We start from the raw sequence: 21,079 nt of genomic DNA, 5'->3' as shown, positions 1-21,079 counted from the left end.
ATAACATTCACTCTTATACTGGACTGACTGGATAAACCTATGTGTGTTGGAATGGGAAAACCATTCAGATGTCACTGGAAAATACTGGAAAACACTGTGCGCTAACAGCAACACAAACAAACAAACAAACAAACAAATTTGTCTTGGGTTAACAATTTACATTTACAATTTTACAATTTAAATAATAAACATTTATGAGCTATTGTAATGGTGTTATACAGTACCAGTAATGTCTAAATGATTTTTCAAAATAATCAAAATATTACTTGCACAGCAATACTTTAAATACTAACTAAGCTTAATTTTGGTTCATGCTGATTACATTGTTACAAAACATAGTCACAGTTTAATCACACCTTTTTATTTGTAGAAGATATGGAGTTTGGCTAAATTTGTAACCTCACATTTTATTTAGCTAATTCTGGTACGACTTCCTTAAATCCTTTGCTGAAGTGTTTTATTTGTCTTACAACACAGCAACATGCCAACTATTGCAATTCATCATCAAAGACCGAAACATTATCCAATTTTTTTCTGTTTATAGTTTCCAGTGATGTACAGCTTGTATGTTGGAGAAAAATGACAGGGACTCCTGTCCATATAGACTTTACTTCTGACTGGTACGAAATTCCCAAAGTCCTTCCATACAAAGTGTCAGGTGAAAAAGATAAAGTCGTAGAATGAGAATGTTAATATAAACCTGCGATTCGTGTTGCTGTTGAAGAAAATAGAAAATTTCTTCCTTTTCATTGCATAATTAGAAATTGTGTTATGCAATGCCAAAAGGGTCATTATAAAATACCCACTGATATACTCAATGCCATTGTTTAGCTAAAAAAAAAGTCTATGTCGCTTGTTCTGAGATTTTGACCTGTTTTTTTTTTAGTGTAGATGTATTTATCTGTGTAAGTCTCTCTGTAGAGTCAGTAAAATTTTGTTGCTCTGTGGTTACGTGACAATCCGAGCAGCGCTTATTAGACAGATGCAAATCCTTAAACGGCACAAGAAATGACCGAGGACTAACATCGACTTGCACAGGAGGTCGTGAAAACACTAAACTGTGCCTAATTAAAAAAGCAGATCAGAAAATGTGAGAGTTCATAAGGTCCCTTTTCGTAAGCCATCATATTGAAGTGCTTTATTCAGAAAAGGACAAACACTGACCACATGGATAAGCATGAAGCCTATTGATTGCCAGCACTTCTCCAGATACCCAGTTTTAGCAGTGTGGCATTTTCAAGTCCACTTTTAATGACAGAAGCACTGCAGACGTTTCAGGTTTCAAATGGAAAACCCGCCAGATTTTCTGTATCGTTGGTCGAAAAGAATGGATCGAGGAGATCGTCTGCAGAAAGTTTCCAGCTAGATTTCCGTATCCAAACTACTCAGCGGAGCCAATGCGGCAGTAGCTAAGCAGCTAATTTCATCATAAAACTACAAAAGACAGCAGCAAAGCTTCCATTATGTCCTCCAAGCAGCTTTATCAACCGACCTCCTCTTAATTTTTCCACATTGCCTGTGAATTTCACCACTTAACCTCAGAAATCCCATTTAAAACTGTCCTCGAGCCATTGGGTTTTTTTTGTTGCCAGTGGCTTCTTTTTTTTTTAAATGCTGTGCCTAGACTTACTTCAGGCATGTCTCTCAAACCAGATGTTTCCTCTCATCTGTGTTCACATTGGCAAAGCAAAGCTTGGAAGAAGCCCAGCCAACTAAGTGAAGGCCAGGCAGCATAAAACCAGAGCTTTGGGTCGCAGGATTTACTGCATGGTTCATGGTGCCAGAGACTTGATTGTGAACCAAAAACCATGTCACTGTAAGAGAATAATGTTTATATTTAGACTGGGTTTGTGGTAGGGTTTGAGCGAATGCCAGCACTGTGGGTTTTTGGTGCTCCCGACTGCACTGGCTTGAGCTGCTTTTTCTGCAGTTTCTTGATCTTCCTGTTAAAGCCGGCAGAGGGCCTGTCTAGCCGAGCGGGACCTGTGCTAATTGTAGGGAGTTCACAGTCTGGGCTTCTGTGATAAAGGATCAAAGTTTGCCATTGCTGAGAACTAATGGCCTGTGCTCGCAGGGCTTGTCACCAGGTGACTTTTACAACCAGCATTTCCTGCAGTGGAGGAAGTGCACGGCATGGCCTGTTACTCCAAGCAGATAGTGTATCTTTTCTAAACAGTCGCTTTACTTTATCAAGATGCCAAAGCTGGCAGGATTGTTAAAGATAAAACGCTACATGGGTTAGAAATGCTTCTAGTTATTTCATGTTTGGTTACGATTTTTAAAAAATGTATTAAAGAACCATAAACATCCTAATTTATTTTGTCCTTCTACAGTTACATTTCATGATGTTTCTGTGATCCTTAAAAATGTTTTTTTTTTTTTAATATCAGCTATAACGATCACACACACGTCTCAGTTGTTCCATGCTTGTGAACTGAATTTGTCGTAATACAGGAAGAAGCTTATTGACTAAAATGTTATTAACATTTAAGTCGATGTTTTCATTAGATCTTATATTCTAGGTGTTCTTGTTCAGGGCATCACTTTGTTTTGTTTTATTCCACTCATACCCTAGCAATTTGGCTACAAAAAAGGTGATTATTAATTACTATATTAATAATCAATAATATTATTATGAATCAATTGTTATTAATTGAACAACACAATGGTTTTTATCTGTTAATAATTACATTTAATCTTGTCTCTGTTAGACCGTCCTGTAAACAAGTTAGTTATTGTTTTTACAAATAAGTGTTTATGAATGGTTTGTGTGTCTCTAAATGTCTATTAATAGAATTCATCTATAAGAATTAGAAGAAAATGGCTCTGTGAGACCTAAATGTATAATAAGTAGATAGGATTATTAGATTGGAAAGAAATGAGTGTGTGTGAGAGAGAAATTGTGTGAGTGTGTGTATGAGAGAGTGTGTGAGTGTGTGTGAGAGAGAGAGTGAGAGCAAGTGGAGTGTGTGAGAGAGTGAGTGTCTGTGTCTGTCCTGCTGCTGTGATCTCAAATTCATGACAGGATGCCTCACCGGGAACATTTCACTAATAACTAGGCTACACATTTCCTCTGAATATATAAACCTTTGTTGTAACTTGGCCAGTTCTGATGTTTTCTTTTGTGCAAGACTGAATTATCTGCTCAAATGTCAGCAGAGGAAGAAAATTTATCAGTGTCACATTCAAGCACTTGCCTGTCTTCTCTCAAACAGCTTTGCTGTACTTTGGCAGAGGCAGAGTGCACAGGCCTCAGCTGGTTTATGGGTATTATCCCTGAGGCTATTACTGTTTGTTCTTCCAAAAGTATTGAGGGACTGTTGGTGTGGGCAAAATGCTCCATCTTGGATTGCCCATGACTCGCTGCTCTCAGGGTGGGAGTGAAATGGTGGTTAGCACAAGCCTGTGGCCCATCTGTCTGCTACACTGCTAAGAAATATTATTACATCTAGCATCAGCTCTGATTCTGATCAGAAACGCCAAGATATTTATTTTATTATTTTTTTAGATGTCCCCACTGGTGCAATCCTCCCTCTGAATCTCTTCTAGATTTCATGCCAAAAGCATCAAGCAAAGTAATAAAACATCCTTATCTTTGTGTCAACCTGGAAAACAACATTCAGGCTTCATCCTGCAGTATTTAAAACCCACCTTCTTGACACATGAATAGTCTTAAACCCTTGGACTGTTAATGCCAGGAAGCTAGCCATTAAAAATGTTGACCATGAGAGGTTCTTCAGAGGTAAGAGGTTGAAGTGGCTCTGTGGTTTTATGTGTAGCCAACCTTATCTTTCCACTCCAAATATAAAGGCCAGTGGTGCTCTCATAATCTTCCACTGCAGCCATTTTCCCAGTTCCTCCTCCTCCTTCTTTTTTTTTGTTGTTGTTGTCTGCTAGATGCAGATGGCAGGTTTAACAGGGTGTAAATTCTAAAAATCTGTGGTTGGATGCTAACTTCAAGCTGTAATGCTGCTGCTTATGCCATGGCTTTATGGCTGATGGGTAACAGATGAGTTTAAATTAGGCCTCGTCGTTTTGGAGAAGCACGAGTCACAAACGCTAGAATTCACCTCTAGTAAATATCAGTGTAGTTCCCGCTTCCTGCAGCGAGAATTTCCAAGAGAAACATATTGAAAGAATTGTGTAACGAATGGATTGACGTCGTTGTCGTGTCATGTGAGAGAGACCGGTTGTAAAAAGCGAGACGTTTCCAGGCCAATTCATCCCGGGACGGACGAAATTGAGGAGCGACAGTTTTCTTTCTGTAGTCATGAAATTTTAATCACGCCACCTGGAGTAGCGGTGCGCTTGTACGCAACACCATTGCGAAATTGCCGAGCCTATGTACTTTTGTAAGCTCGAGTCGGTGGTGTCATCTTCACGCAACACTTGCAGATGGTGTCACTACATTTTGTTCGCTGATACCTTTAACCATCAAAAATACACGTCCCAGTTTTGTGCATGTGTAGTACCAGTTCTACCAAGATGTCAGTGGTTCCTTAGGGTGGGTTCTGACCTCTAATTTTTACTTGGAAGCTGTTTGAAAGGAAAACCCTCCATTACAGGGTTCCACACAAAGGAAGTGGCGCAGTTGTTGGAACCTTTTTTTTCCCCTAAGAGCAAGCGTGTATTGTGGTGTTGTTTTGGCTGTTACCCATAATACACTGCAATCATATATAATTGTAATAGTTTTCTAAATTACTATCAGTGACTTGCCTTGGGTCTTAAATCAAGTATTTGAGAAAGCTTTGAAGACATCCCTGAGAATATATTGCCTAAAAGGAAAGATAACATAGGTGTAGTCTGTAACATATTTACATTACTTCAACTGGTCACTGCCCAGGGGCAATGCATTGTGGGATTTCATTGGATAAGTTCAATGGATATTCTACCCTGTGCTCTCAGGCATGGCAACAAAACTTGTGTACTACCTAGTGGACAGGGTTCAGATTTTATCCAGTGAAATCCCACAATGCATTCCTGCTTTGTGGTGTCCAAATGAGGCACCATCAAAACTTACAGAATACACATGCTACCTGTTTTAGGAGAAAGGCAGTTAGACATGGCTCATAAGTGGATATTCTATACAATGCTCTCAGGTTAAAAACCTCGTGCACTACCTAGTGGATAGTGCAGATTTGGATGTGTGCAAGTGATTCTGCAGTTACACACATGAAGCTAGTCAAGATTTGTTTCATTATCTGCTACACTCAGTTTTTTTCTCAGCTGCATGACTTCATTTACATCGCCTGTACCGATTACACGTATGACAAAGGGTTTTATTCAAAAGGATGTGTTTCTTACTAAAAAAACCTACTAAATTATCTACCTGTGTTGCATCCAGATTGCCGGGTCTTGAAGAAACACAAGCAGCGTAATTGAAATGACTCCCTGCTCACTGTTCTGTACACCAGAGAATCAGTAGCACCATGTAGCACACTAATACAGGAAATGGGCTTTGTGAAGCATGTGATTTCCTATGCTACACAGTGTGCTCATCATTCTATGAAAGTGGGACTATTCTGTCACATAAACACCATTTCGATTTCAGTCCTTGGCCATCATCAGTGCAAACTACACCCTATTCTCTGTATTGGTCATCTTCAGCCAGTGCATTATGTCCAATCTGTACCCATTCACTACTGATTGCAGTGGATATTTTTCCACCGTGCTTTCAGACACGACTGCAAAATAGCTGATTTTTGACACAAAGCACGATCTAGTGAGTAGGCTTGTTATTTTAGACTTCAGAAGTCATAGCTACTCGCTGTCCTGCGATTTCCTCCTTCGCAGACTGGCTTGCTCCACCACATGACAGACTTTGACGATGTGTATCGGGGGTGTTGGTGCAAACACTTGTAACTGTGAAGAACAGCCAGTCCACAGGCCCTCAACCGAAAAACTCTCTAATTTCAGAAAGATGATGTAACCCAATAGGATTGCATTACTTGGAATAAACTTATATACATACCAACAAGAGGCGTACGATTTGACGCAAAACAAAAGTTTTTGCTTTAATGGTGGGGCAGTCTTATAGGATCACATGAGTTATGAATGAGAACGATGCAATTACCACATTCGGTTATTCATCCTTAGTAATTATCTGGTCAGGATCGCTGAGAATTAAACTTGTTTGTATTTTGGAAAATAGACTCAACTCAAATTTGTTAGTAAATATCACAGGCAGGGGCAAGCACACCTTGAGGGTGGGGTTTAACAGTCCTGTGCATGTTTCACAGGGCTGGGAGAGCTTGTTTAGGCCACACCCACTTTGGGTTAAAATCATTACCCAAAAGGCCCACATAAAACCACCTCTGAGCATACACAAGACACAACACATGAGCAATCATTTTGTAGTTAACATGAAGACTAGACTTTGAATTGATCATTAATAATGATCAGTGCCATTACAGAGCAAAAAATACATTTTTGATAATAGGTTTGCATAAAAGGATCTTGAGTAGAGATTACATACAAGAACTGAATTCTTTTATACATCCATATGTTTACAAAAAAAACCCCATATCTTTATAGATACATGTCCCTGTGAAGGAGTTGTTGCTGTAAAAATGATAACCTACTGGAATGTGTTAAGTACACAAATTTTGTCCTTGTCCAAATACTTATGGGACCCAACTGTTATTGTGCCTCTGCAACACCACTATAATGGATCTGAAATGATTCAATCAAGATGTGATTTAAAGTGTAGAATTTCAGCTTGAATTCAAGGGGTTTAGCAAAAACATTTTCAGGAGTGTTTAGGAATTACAAAGTAACTGGACAAACTATCCAAAAAAAAAGAAAGAAAAATATACAGGATTATTTTTAATAAATCAGATCTTTTATCTTAATTTGTCATGAAATAACGAGGAAACAGTTCTGAGCTGATCGTGAAACTGTCGATCAGTTAATTGCCAATTTACTTTTGAAAATGGACTGGTTAAAAAAAAAAAGAAAAAAGTGGCACGTTAAACCTTATGAAACCTTATGAATTAAAGCTAAATGTCTACACTTCAAATCACATCTTGCCTCTGTAATGTAATGAATAAAAGAGGCTGTGAACCTGACAGTAAATGTGTGTGTGTGTGTGTATGAGAGAGGCGGTGTTATATCTAGAACAGCATATGCTACACTATGTTACATTACTGTCCTACAATGAAAACCCCCTCTGACTGGTTGCGTTGGGGAAGACAGATGACATCAGACTATTTCTTCCTCTCAAAAAACTAATTTTAATTAAAACAAACAAACGAAAAAAAGTTGAATCATTAACAAGTTTATAAAACAGTGATTTAGTTACATAAATAAATCGATATCGGTGTATCAAATCTTAAATTCAACTTCATGAGCATGTTGACACGGGTGATGAAGTACAATCGTTTACCTTTTATAATAAATAAAATGAACATATTTCTGTTTCTAAACAAAAAAAAAAGAAAAAAAGAAAGAGCTACAGACATACCTCTAAGGAAGGGAACAAGAGACACTTGACAACGTTTTGCACCAAAACAAAACAAAAACAAAAAACAAAAAAAAAAAAACACAGGAAAAAACGGCTTTTTAAAGCACAAGGTACAGAACCATTCAAGCTAAAATTAAAGACACTAAAAAGTTGGAACCGAAGTCGGTTGGCTTTCATTTTAATGAAACAGGTTTGGTAGTTAGAACTCCAGTTTGGTTATTTTAAAGCGTTAAGACAAGGCAAGAAAGAAGGCTGTTCTTGTTGGAGGAATTCTAGAAGAACGAAATAAACTAAAAAAAAAATAAAGTAAAACAACAACAAAAAGAATAAATTAAAAAAAAAAGCATTACAAATGTCAGAACAGTCAGACCTACACAGCAACTTTTTGTCAAGATGTCAGCAGAATAGGCGTGTACGTGTTATTGTGCATAAACACGGAGCTTCTCTGTGACTTGATTTTCTGTGGAAAGAAACTACGAATGTGGTCAAGCCAATTTTAACTGCACATGTCGGGGTGTGTGTGTGTGTGGAGTGTGTGGTGTTTGCTTGCAAATGACTATAAGTCTGTTTCTGCATGATCTACGTTTCTAGGCGAGATTTTAATTTTTTTTTTTGAGGCACGTGGGCCTGCGGTTCTTGCATTCTCTATTCTGTATTAATGCTAAGGCTTGTTGCTCTGGCTTCACCGCTCTATAAACAAACACTGTGCCCTGTACAGTTCTGCTGTTCACCCGATACACAAACGTTTGTATATACATACAAAACCCCGAACGCATTCATGGTTTCGACATACCAGTTGGATCATGCAGTTGGATAAGTGGCTCTGCATAGGTACCAGCATCCAAGCTCACTGCCCAATTCCAGCCCCTGAAGCAAGGCGCGCTTTTTTTAAATATTTTTTTTTTTTTTTTTTAGTCCCTCTGATATGTTTCGTTTTAAACCAAGGTACTGCAGCTTCAAGTATTTTGCATTACATAGAATATTCTTTTATAAATTAGTTAATGTATACATTTTTTTTTTCAATATTCAGACATATACTATCATATATACAGTACAATAAAATGCTTTCATTCTTTCTTTTTTTTTTTTTTAAACCATGTTCATTTTTCTCTTTTTTTTCCTTTTTTTTCTTGAGAAATCCCTGAGAATGTATGTCGACAGTCGCGAAGTTTCCACAAGCGCAAGCTCAGCAGGGTTTGTCAGAAGGTTCTGTGAGCATCTGTGTGTGTATGTGACATGCTTATGGAGGAACAGCACTGCAAAGCCACACAACGAGCCTGGTACGAGGAAAGAAAAAAAAAAACAAACCCAAAACAAACAAAGAGAAGGAAATGAAAAAAACAAACAAACAAACAAAAAAAAAAACAGTAACCCAAACTGGTTCTTTAAGTTGTTTTTCTTCGTATTGAACACTTTAGTACACTGATAAACGTTTAAATGGTTTAGGAAGGGAAGGGGGTAAAGCTGGAGCCATACGAGGTACTTTTCACTTAGGATGGAGGTGCTTTGTTTGGTTTAAAGCCATATTTCTTTCTCTTTGAGGCTGTGAATGTTGACAGATATCTGGAGTGCTATGTGGGCTTTCGCCACTGAACAACATATACTCAGTGTAAACCAAAACGTTTCTTTTCTTTCCTCACTCTGTCTTTTTCTCTCTCTCTCTCTCTCTAGCGTTTGCTCTCACGTACTTCCATACAAATAAAGGGAAACACACAAAACTTTCACAATGTGACGATTTTTCCTTTTTTCTGCAAACTAAAGAAAGTCTATACATATAATACCGGTGTGGCTTTTAACGTTCTTTCTGTTTGTTTGTGTTCCGCTTTTTCCTTCTTTTTGCTTTTGTTTAGAAAGAGGGAGACTCGAGTCGAAAAAAAAGGGAAAGGGAGACCTTCTGGTATCAACCGAACCTCTCGCGGACGAGCATCATAAGTTTCTTCTTGCCCTTGTAGATCTGTTTCAGGTTGTCGATGAACTGTGCAAACTGCACATGGCCGTCGTGCGCCATGAGGAAAGTGTCGCGCGCCTTCCCCAGGAACTCTATGAACTCTCCGTAGTGGCGCGGGCTGATGTGCGTGAGTCGTGAGTGCGTTGTGTTGATGTAGGCTCCGATCGTGGCGTCCAGTAACTGGCGCAAAGGCGCCTTGTCCAGCGACATCAACTTGGGCGTGGTGTTTCTGCGCCCGTGCAGAGGCGGAGTTGGCACCGTGGCGAGTGTGCAGCGCCGCAAAATGTCTGAAAGCACTGTAGCACACTTCACACTCTTCACAACTAGTGGGATGATGGCGGCCAGTTCGCTTTTACCCAGAGAGTGGCTCAATGCGCACGCCCACAGCACGTCATTAATGGCCGGATGCGTGTCCTGGTTATAGGCCAGGCTCAGATGAGTCATGGCCAATGTTGCCAGCTTGTAGGCACGTGCTGGATAGCCCCGGTGCTCCATGTAGCGTGCGATAGTGAAGAGCTGTGCGTGGGTCATGGCCGCTGGAGCCGCATCCAGAGCAATCTGGTAAGCTGTCTCAAAAGCTGCGGGTTCCTTCTCGCACAGAGTCAATGCGGACAAGGCACAGCTAGCTGGGTCCTTGACGGCACACTGGAGCGCCAACGTCCGCGCACTGCTCGCCAGCTTCTCCTGCTGCCGGGCGTCCAGACGCAGACGTGCCGCTGTGCTGCTCGACAGCACCGCCGTTGCCACGATGCTTGTTGCCTCCGTCGGTGTAAACAGCGCAAACCAACTCTGCATGATGCTGTCCAGTGCGTACACGCCTAAAAACACAGAACAAACAAAAAGATTTCGCTGCAGGTTAATTGAGAGAAACCAAAACATGTTTCTGAATTTTTCTCATAAGCAAAACAGTTTTTAGACATTTCCAACACATTTTAATTACTGTGTTGATTATCATGAACAGGGACAAGATGATGATGATTGTAAACTAGTCAAGACTGGAAAACATTTGCACTATGTGTTTGTGAAATCCACTTCCATCAGTCAGACTGGTAGCTGTGTTCATCCTCTGCATTACACCGAAAGATCAAGAACTTACCAACTTCTGTGGCACAAGTGACTAACCATCGTACCATCTCTCGCCTGCGCCAGTTCAGAGTTGAGAGAGTCATTCGCATGACCTTTGGAGAAAGAGAGTGCACCATCATAACTGTGACAACCCCGAAGGAGTGAAAGAAGGTAATAACAACAACAACCACCACAACATCCTATATTATAAGGAAGCCTTGGGCTGATTGGACACGCACCTGAAGGCCCAGCTCCAGGGACACTTTCAGCAGCGTGATGTCAGGGAGGCTGTCCATGAGCGTGGCTATTTTAAAGGCATCCTGTGCCAGTTTAAAGATGTGCGAGGAGGAGTGGATGTTCTTCTGGATGGATTCTAATACTGTTTCCAACCTTCGGGCGTCACCTACAAACAAACGGGACAGAAAATGGTTTACTTGTTAGGGACAACGAGAGAACGAAAAAAAAATGCTTGAAAAGAATAACACAGGAGTAAAGATAACACTTTCCAAAACAGTATCTGTTACCGCAAATACGATAAGGCAAGGGGTAAAAGGACATGGTGGAGAGGGGGGAAAAGATGAGGCAAACAGATCGGCCTGAAACAAATTTGAATTCCACTCTACGATTTAAATTTCAAATGACTTGTTTGTATCCTGAATGCAAGCAGTGACTATGGAAAGCTCCTTCTCACTCCGGTCCTTTGCCTATAAAGCCACCTCCTGTCACTCAGACAGCAACACACACACAAACAGCATAATCACTGTGAGTCAGCACTAGCATCACACACTATGTATTTGGGCATGGAGGATTTGGAGGTTTGTTGACCTGATACAAATGGAGAGTCCCCTGCTTTCAGTGGTTAGAGCTTTCAGTGTTTACTTGAAAATCCCAAATTTCTGTTTGTTGTGAGGTGGAAATACCAATGTAGAATTGCATTTAGACAAAAAAAAAAAAAAAAAAAATGCAGTGTTGGGATATGAACTAAGAATACTGTCAACCCAGGCTTGATTGACAGTTGTGCTGGGCGGAGTCTAACCTTTGGCTGCAGTGAGCATGGTAGAGGCCAGTTCACACTGTTGGGACTCGATGTGGCTGATGGTGAACCATCGCGCATAGCGGTTGGGCACAACGGATACTATGTTGTGAGGCCGGGACATGTCTCCGGAAGGAGCAACGGCTTCCATTACTGGTAACCTGGAAGAAGAAGAAGAAGAAAAACAAGCAATAAGATGGTGCTCATTTTATCTGTCAAACACTGACACATACAGGAAGTTAGAGCCTCACACAGGACACCAGATACAATAACACTATCTGAGTGAAGGAGGTCAGCAGGTCCATAGCACTGGACTAAACTCCACAGGAAGTGTGAACGGTTTCATTCAGTGTTTAATAATGAATAAATCAAATGTGAGTGCACTTGGGTTGTATTTTGCCAGTGGATTAAAATCCATGAAAGCACACATCACTTTCGTTTAGGCTCACTGTAGGCCCTGCAAAATGGCACCCTGGGTTTTGGGTTATACTTAGAGACGAGGTAGGCTTGCTGCAGAGAGCGGTGGAGAACTTGGCATCACTCTCGATGATTGTTCAAGTGAAATACAGCCAATGGATATATGAAAGTATTAATAAAATCTGAATAAGCAGGTAGATGTGTTGTGTATTTGCCTACAATAAGAACATGGTTATATGGGAAAAAAAAACAATGTTACATAATTTGCTTATGACTTGGTGGCAAAAATGTCTCATGCTCATGGCTTGAAATTTGACTCTGTACACTGTCTTGAGGAAAAGGCTGAACTTTTCACCTGTTCCACAAGAGTAGTGCAGTCCCCTCAGCTCTAAAAGACCACACTGCAGTAATAACCATGGAAAAGCGGGGGAAAACCTCTTAGCCTGGAGGTGGCCTAGGGCACGGCCCTCGCACAGAGAGCCGGGCTCTTTAAGGAACTGCTGCAGGGAGGCCGTTCATTTGGATGTTCAGCCCTTTATCAAATATCACTATGAGGGCAATAGTAATTTGCTCTTGATGCACAGCCAATTGGTTACGCTCTCCTGCTTTACGGCTGTGGCTTAAGAGGCCACATGGCTCACTTTCAAGTTTGAATGGAGATTTTTTCAGATGAATTGCAAAAGACTTGAAAGAAAACAAAAAAACAAACTTTAAAATGTTTACATTGGACTGCTTTGCGCTTTGTGGATAGCGTCAGTAAATCAGCCGTTGCAGGCATTCAGGCGTGCTGGGCCGCTCCATATACAAAACCTACTTCTGATTCTCAAAAGGGTGAAGCTTTAAATATACTGCCACAACAGCCTTAGAGGTTACTGTATGAAAATATAATGTAGTCCACACACTGTGCTATAAATAATGACATATTGGAGTGAGAAGAAGTGCAAGCCACTCAGAAAGGATCATGCATGTAAAACCCAGTATTAAAGCATGGTGTTAATTTCATACGTGTCGGTAAAGGGGAACATGGGATACGAAGATCAGGAAGCTGCTATTTGGACGGCAGGTTCTTTTTATAGAGCGAGTCAATACTGAGCCTCGGGCTGCTGCTGCTGCTGCTGCACCTAAATTTAGGTGGATCTTACTTTGATTCAATTCGGCTGCAAAGCCGCAGTAAATACAATCTAATCTCAGTGCAACGCAATATTGCTCTGCTTTGGGATTTAAGCTTGGAACAGAAATCGAACTGATCACATAGAAGCTGTAATTCAAAAAGAAATGACTAAAATAAAGAGTTTGGCTTAGAAAAAAAACACTCACTGTCCTGGTTTTGGTTACCTTTATATTCTAGGCACTTAGACCCCCTAAATGAGTGCTGCTTAATATAGGCCACCACAGCAGGCTGAAACGACTCATCTGGAGCGTCTCATTTCTGAAGGCACTCGGATTGGATCGTCCTGATCCCGTCGGATCGTTTGACCCATCGTTTGAGGGTGGGTCCGCAGTGGCCAAGTACGAGGGCGTTGTTACAGGCAGGGCTTCAAATTAACATAGCAATAGGCTTTTATCTTGAGATGGAAACGTAACGTTTAAAATGTGAACCTAATTACTAACATCTAGACTATGCAGTTCTACACACAAGCTAGATGAGTGAAATGAAAGTAAAATCTCTTTGGTAGATCATTCTTGGCTTCCGCCTACAGAAATCAATCATTATAGAAAAGCATTGCATTAAAAACCACACACTAAGCTACTCATGTTGTGCTGGCTTGTGAATTTTTTGATCATGGAAATGTGTGTGCTCCAGAGCACAGTGGTCAGGGGGTCTGGGATTAAAAAAAATAAAATAAATATATTTAAAAAAAAAATTAATAATAATAGTTATAGTAGTGGAAATGCAATCCACTGCTGTATAACATATTATATTTATAAATGAAGTATTAGAGTTATTATCCTGTTTGACTGGTCACTTGAAGTGAATGGGTTTAAATTATTTGTGTGTAAAAAAAAAAAAAAAAAAACATCAAATGAATAAGAACAAAATTTACTGTACAAATATGAATAACATGTAATATTTGAATAGTATACAGAATTCAGCTCAAACTAAATCTGGACTCAGGTTTTCTGTGAAACTTCTGCAGAATCCAAAAAAAGTTTGAGAACTCCTGCTGTGAAGTCTGACATAAGAAACTAGATTTGCTCCAGTGATTTCTGCATGCTTTAATATCACGCCCTTCAATATTTAGTGGATTGATAAGGCAATTCGTGTTTTACTCAATTATCACTCGGCTGTGCTTTTGCTCAGAAGCCTGTCTGATATCAGAATGAACCGTGTGCAATCTTTAAATCACTGTGTTTATGTTTATTTAATATACCCGTGTGTGTGTTTTCTAATTGTGTCTGCCTCATTATGAGAAAGTCAACACAATGCATGGACTACACATACCCTCATACACACACTCTTCCACAGGAGAGGGAAATGAGAAGGCCACGTTCCTGTCCAAAATTAGACTCAGTGCTTTACTTATTATTCCCACTTTTTTTTTTCGAAACTCATTTTCAGCAGCAATGAATTATTTAGCACGTTTTCGAGCAAATGGCACCATTCTGATTAAACAGTGTGCCAGATAATCTTGAACCCCACACACACACAGGTGATGGGGGAAAGGGTAGGGATAAGTGACAGACAGAGAGAGGGGGTTGGGATGGGAAACCATGCTGTTTTCTCTAGGTGCTGCAGACGCAACATCTTTTATAGGAAGGAAAGGGAAGGCGGTGTGTGTGTGTGTGTATTGTGTGTACACTTACCGCATTGCTCTCAGTGCAATTTTGTATGCCAATTCGGCATCGTGAGGTAGGAGGGAGGTGAACAGATACTTGGCAAATGTGTGCATTGGAACACTCTCTCTGCAGATGATTTCCCCCAAACCACTGTAGGGCCCACCTGTAGGGAGAAATTCATATACACACTTGAGTATATAAAAACACACGCATACACATCCAAACATATATCCACAATATCCAATGTTTACAGAAGTTTAGTGTAGCAGCTACCATCTGAACAGACTTTTCAGGACATTTGAATATATACATGTAACACACACACACACACATATACATAGATAGAAGGAGGGAGAGAGCAAGAAAGAGAGAGCTTAATAGCCAATAATACAAATCTTCTACACTCAACTCAAACCCTTAACCCTAGTAACCAAAAAAATAGATTCATCCCCGTGACTTCTGGAAAGAAAAACACACAGCTTTTAACAAAAGCACTTCTACACTGTTAGGACATGCTGATTCTGGCACGGCAGGTTGCCACATCCCCCCCCCCTTTTTTTTTCCACAATACAGTCCTCCTCACACTAAAGGCATGAATTTGGGACTGACAAAATACAGCTTCCCTGATCTGATGACATGAACCTTGAATTTAGGGACATCTTTCTTACTAATACATCTGTAAAAATCACTACATGCTGGAGGAATACATCCAGCCTTCTAACTCCTTCTCATGCTCATGGGAGGTCAGAAACGAAGCTCTTAGGACAAAGAAAGGCTACGGTCGTTAACGCAATCAAACGTATGTGTGCCATTTAACTAAAAGAGCATACCAATGTCACAGCTTAACTCTGAATCTTATTCAGACACACACAGAATAATAATTCTATTTGTTGCAGCAGTAAAATGTCTTCCAGTTGGAGCTATAACCTAGGCCTTGATGTTGTGACACAGCGTCAGTGCTGATCTGCTTCTTTTCTTCTCATCGCCAAACCAGATGAAAGTGTGAGCCCACTTTCAACTAGGTGAAGGTCTTTTTTCACATTGCCCTACAAGATCCACTGCCATGCCAGAAGTCATATGTGAGGGCTTTGCTTCTCCTGTCATTAGATTATTTAGATTACTTTCAACTGAGAGGCCCTCGACCACAGGCCACATCACACACACACACGCGCGCGCGCACACACACACACACTCATGCACAATGGGCCATCATAACTGATGTACTCAAGCCCCTGATGCACACAACAGTTTATGGGAAATACAAACACTATGGCAATCACACAGCCAAACTGAGACAGAGACACACAAACGGTCGAGTAAAAATACAAACAGAAAAACAGTGTGAGCTATGCCAGAGACACACGGACACAGCTGAGAATGCTGAGTGTATTAGACCGAGACTCTGGTAATAGGTTCTCTCCATTCATGCATGCTTTTCCTGTTTGCACTGCCCATGTGACGGCTGCTGGCATGGGCCGGGTGGAGAGAGGGAGAGAAAAAAAAGGGAGGCAAGGAAGGAGAAAGGGACGCAGCGCGGCCTGTTTATCAGCTTCCTTCCCTCTTTCATAAGGAGGCGGTGGCGCTTAGAGCAAGGCTGACTGCAGTGGCCATTTTGCATTCTTTCCACACTCACCACCGGTGCAGCAAACGGCCCCAACACCACACTTCCATCAACGGCTCAGAGATCTAGCGCACGAGTTCAAATTCAGCCGCTAAGAGATTAACAGGGGAAAAAAACCTACACACACGCACCGAAAAGTGCCAGACAGTTCATTCCACGTTCCTGGAATTAATTGGCGTTATGGCTTAACCTTGCCGGAAACTTGAAAGGTATTTTGCACGATATAGGAGGCTGGGGACCTTTTACTGAAAAGGCCCCTGAGGCCCTGCAGGATTCCATTTTGTTTTTTGCAAAACAAAGCGCTTTGCAAATCATCGTGCCTTGATATCGGAACGCGGCCAAAAAATGCTTGCTATGCTAATAAAACTAAATTACACAATTGACAAAATTAGATCATGTTAATTCCTCCCCCACCAGCTTCCACAGCCACATCACCATCATCCCCTGCTTCTCTGTTGGGTGGCACAGTTAAATAAAGACAATAACAAAGTAGAAACTCGGCACTCACTCTCCAGCAGGAGGACGGCTTGCTTGCGGAAGATCTTGACCAGTGTGTCGTCCAGCTCCACCTCCTGCAGCTTGGCAATGAGGTGCTCCTCGTTACGGCACACTTTCTCCTGGGCGTACAGGCCTTCGGGCATGATCCTCTGCTGCCCGAGGCCCATGAGAGCAGTCTCCACAGCCAGCGCCAGGTAGGACTCTCCCTCCTCCAGGAAGCGGCGTGCCGTGGGGAACATATTCACATCGCCATGCTTACTGGAGCTCGTTGTGCCTGCTGGTGGAGATGACAGGGCTTTTAGCAACACTATAATTTGGAGATTCCTTGAAAGGAAGGTTGCTACATATAGAATATGCTTTCCATAGTGACAGCGCTATGTAACGTCTACTGAGGGGCTTTTTATGGCAAAGCTATATTTACAGATGGGTTCAAAATGAAATTTTGGGGAGCTTTAATGTCTGGTTTAAAACCCCACTGAGCTGACACAGTAAAGGGAGAAACTGAAAAATTGTGTATCAATGTGATCTATACTTTAGTATTTAAATTTTATGTCAAAATTGACAATTTTCTCTGTATTTTGAGTCAACTAGCTAAATCTCAGCCACTGAAAGCCTAGCAAAAGAATGTGTATTAAGATTTTCTACCATTTAAAGTCTCCTCTCTTGGTTTAAACTTTAGCAATTAACCGTCTTTCTTCAGGCGTTCTTTAAAGTAGCCGGGTATTCTGACACCAGTTCACCTCCGCACTGAGAGCTGCCTTGCAGGAGCTGGTGCCTGGCCTTGGTGCATTATAATGAGGCACCGGAGAGGACCAAGCTTTTTCTAATGAAGCAGCTGTCTTTGCCAGGACACTGGGCGAGCCATGCTCAATTACCCCTCTGAGCGAAGGAAAGAGTTTTGCTGGACTTGCAAAAAAAAAAAAAAAAAAAACCCGCACAGGGCAAACTGCTATTGTGCAGATTATGAAATATTGAACAGAGCCAGACAAAAGAAAAGGCTTAAATGCAGGTAGGGTGTTTTAAAATGGGCTTGTGGGGAAAAAAAGAGGACCTAGGACTAGATTTAGATTTCGAAGCAAGAGAGCCAAAGCCCAGTTTCTCATCCTCTGTTGCTCTCTGGCTACATGGCCACACACTCCAGTGCGTCACGTACGTCCTCTCAGAACGATTTAAATCCGCCCTTTTAATTGGCTGTGAATGGGCCGGGCTCCGTGGAGACGCTACCACTCCAGTGTGTCAATGCCTGGCGAAGGAAAGGAGAGCTTCAGGCTGGCACTGAAATTAGGCCTGGATTCACCCGAGAGTCCTCTGCTGTGATCAGCTTCATGGTATAAAAGAGCAAATCCCACTTAAACACCCATAAATTCACCAAAAATATCTAACCTGCATCCCATGGCTGTTTCCCATCCTCACTGTCTGTCTAACCATTATCTTTATTATAAGAAGTGCTCTCGGACTCTGCATCTGAGATTATTCATTAGCACTGATGCTAGCTCATTTGGGGATAATTGTGAGCAGGATCATAATGTTTTAATGATGCCTCTTTGGATTGGGGGTGCCTGACCCCAGGAGGGTTTAACGTGCTAATCATGAAGAAGGGCACACAACCAGACACCGCACGCACAGAGGCATCATGCACACAACCTCTGCTTACCTCCCTCCTCCCTCCCTGTTCCCATACTGCTAATAAACCAGGGTTCCACTTCAAAGCAACATGCAGAGGACAGAACATTAAGCAGCTAATGCCTTGGGCAGAACTGCTACCCAGCGAGTGGGTGGAGATGAAGCCGGGGTTCAGTAGCTAGAACAGCCTTTTCAGGTCTGAGGGAAAGTAAAGAAAAAGACAGCACAGTGGACGAGTTTGCCACTAAAACCATGATTTACGGATCCTTCAGAGGCTCGAGCCAGTAAAACATGGCTGCTGCCGGAGATGAAGGGAACATTCGTACCCATCGGATGGTGCCAACCGAGAACTTGGAGGCCCCCGAAGGCGGCAATAAGGCGTAATTACGGTGCCGGTGATCGTGATCCAGCCATCTCGCCAATCAAAGCTCATGAATAAGAGATGGGGAACAAAAAAACATTAAAATTAAAAAGCATTAAAAATGCAAGGGGAAAGAATGCAGTGGCTGACTTGTGTGCCTGGATTAAACGAGCCTCTCTCAGTTTGGCTCGATTACACAAAGCAGTGTGCGAATGTGCGCTGAACCACAACACATGAGGGTTAATTGGAGGAGTGTGCATCACTGCAGAGGTGCAGTACTCTACTAGGAATCTATTAAGTAATGCGGCAAAAAATATATACACACACACACACACATTATATTATACATATAAATAAAACTCTCCACACAACCCCACTGACCCAATCATATGAGCATGTCATCTTCAGGTGCTGTGGTGAGACGCTGCATCAGCTGTTTGGGATTGTGTTTCGTCTGTGTGTACGTGTGTACCTGAGAATTCTGCTGAGCTCTCCTCGACGCCGCGGGCCGACTCCATCAACGTGCTGAACAGCGTGCCGATGGGGTCCAAGGGGTGGCCCACCCAGCCCTCCAGATTCGTGATGGAGGTCATCCCTTTATAGAGTGTTTCTATAGACAGAGAGATTGGCAAGTGTTACTGTAATGCGCTTTATAGAACACGATTTGTGTGTGTGTGTACCCATGTCCTGTAGTGCTATAGTAACAGCTTATATAGAAATGTAACTATAAATGGATATAAAGTTCACTGTTCCATCCTGTGGATTTAAACACTACGGTATGGAAAACTGGTGAGTCTGCACAGACCCACACACCTGTGAAGTCTTTTTAACTATAAGCTCAAATACTTTCTGATAACGTTTTATACATGTTGTAACTGCAGCTCGTAGTTGCTGTTACTGCAACCGCAGCCGCTGCTGCAGACGGAAGTCAGAAGGATTTCTGCACGTCTGGCATGCGTGGACCCGGTGTAGACCAACCTTTCAGACTTTTCCTTTGTTGTGAAAGGACAATGGTGGACACCTGAGAGCTGCGAACGCCTCCGATCCTGCAGCTCCTGTGCAAATCACTGCGATGGCACTTTACATTCTGGCCAGCGAGCCACCTCATTTGAATGTGAATAGCGCTCGTGCGCTAGTCCCACAACAGGTAGTCATTTGCATTTAAATGCAATTGACCCCAGTAACAGTGGGCATAAGTGGACATTGTAGCTTTAGGAGGAAAGAAAAAAACCTGCACCAAAAACAATCCTAGAAATGGACACGACTAGCCATAAACACACACACACAACATCAAAAGGAATGATTGATTACACAAGGCTGAGATGGAGAGACATTTTTCACCACAAAGCTGTCTTCAATTTGTCCTGGTGTCAGAATGTGATACCTTTACAGGACGGTTGCTTGCTTGATGGATGCTGCATGTCGCATCTCAGCAGAGATCCTACATGATCCGAATATTCAACTATAAAAACCGGCATTAAGAGAACAGTACACTCAAAATGCAAATACAGCTAACGATGCATGACCTCATTTGCATCATGCTAACCGGCATTGGCTCGCTCTCTCTCCACGAAAAAGTTTTCCTGTATGTTGCACTCAAGCCGGATCTGTAAGAACCAGCGCTGACCTGAGGATCACCAGCATGTGAAGCAGCTCACCGTTTTTGTGCTTCCTAAAAAACTCCAGCTGCTTCTGTTGCTGTCTGCGCAGGGTGTTGACGATGGCGATGGCCAGACGCAGAGCCTCTCGCGGGTAGCCGTGTGATCTCAGGGCGTCTACCCGGGCACAGGCTGTAGGCACGTGTTCTGGGGAAAACCAACAACAAACAAACATTATATAAATGTATTGCAAAAAACAACCAACATCCTGTATGAAATGGTGTCTTTTCAACAACAGCAGGTTCATTTTGTTAATAAGAGCTGGGCTGTAGGAGAGAACAGGAACTCACTTATCTGACTAACTAATCCTGCTTGAAGTACCATTATTTATTATGTTGTTTAAAGTGCATTATGGAAAATACCAGTCCTGTCTATTGTTGAGATATGGTAGTGACGATGTTCTACAAGGCGCAGATGTAGTCATGTCACAGGAAATTGAGTCATCAGTGTCACAGTGTGGAGTGAGTCCATAGCAGTGCCTGAACTCCTGTACATGATATTACCCAACACCCCTCTCCCTATCTCTTTCTCTCTCTCTGGTTTGCTCATCAGAAGCTCAGTAAGGCGCTATGAAGAGGGCGTTAAAGGGCGGAGTGGTTTTTTCTAAAAGATCCT

At 41.8% G+C, this 21,079-nt stretch overlaps 1 protein-coding gene across 3 annotated transcripts in view; it reads right to left on the bottom strand.

Annotated features, from left to right (window-relative positions):
• Positions 1-7,422: 7,422 nt before the first annotated feature.
• The window catches only part of zswim6 (zinc finger, SWIM-type containing 6), a 53,108-nt gene continuing 39,451 nt past the window's right edge, over positions 7,423-21,079 (bottom strand). For 2 of the 3 annotated variants that reach the window (XM_058412185.1, XM_058412183.1), the window contains exons 7-14: positions 20,465-20,611; positions 19,279-19,416; positions 16,833-17,099; positions 14,731-14,866; positions 11,512-11,669; positions 10,715-10,878; positions 10,507-10,588; positions 7,423-10,228 (exon numbers count right to left, since the gene is read on the bottom strand). In XM_058412185.1, the coding sequence (XP_058268168.1) occupies positions 9,363-10,228; positions 10,507-10,588; positions 10,715-10,878; positions 11,512-11,669; positions 14,731-14,866; positions 16,833-17,099; positions 19,279-19,416; positions 20,465-20,611 (1,958 nt within the window). In that variant the 3' untranslated portion in view covers positions 7,423-9,362. The remainder of the gene's footprint in view (positions 10,229-10,506; positions 10,589-10,714; positions 10,879-11,511; positions 11,670-14,730; positions 14,867-16,832; positions 17,100-19,278; positions 19,417-20,464; positions 20,612-21,079) is intronic. The other variant, XM_058412184.1, reaches the window with a different exon arrangement.

This window comes from Hemibagrus wyckioides, linkage group LG16 (assembly GCF_019097595.1).
Source record: "Hemibagrus wyckioides isolate EC202008001 linkage group LG16, SWU_Hwy_1.0, whole genome shotgun sequence".
Classification (NCBI taxonomy): Eukaryota; Metazoa; Chordata; class Actinopteri; order Siluriformes; family Bagridae; genus Hemibagrus; species Hemibagrus wyckioides.
Note: the sequence above shows the minus strand (reverse complement) of the source record. Positions and strands in the feature narration are given on the sequence as shown.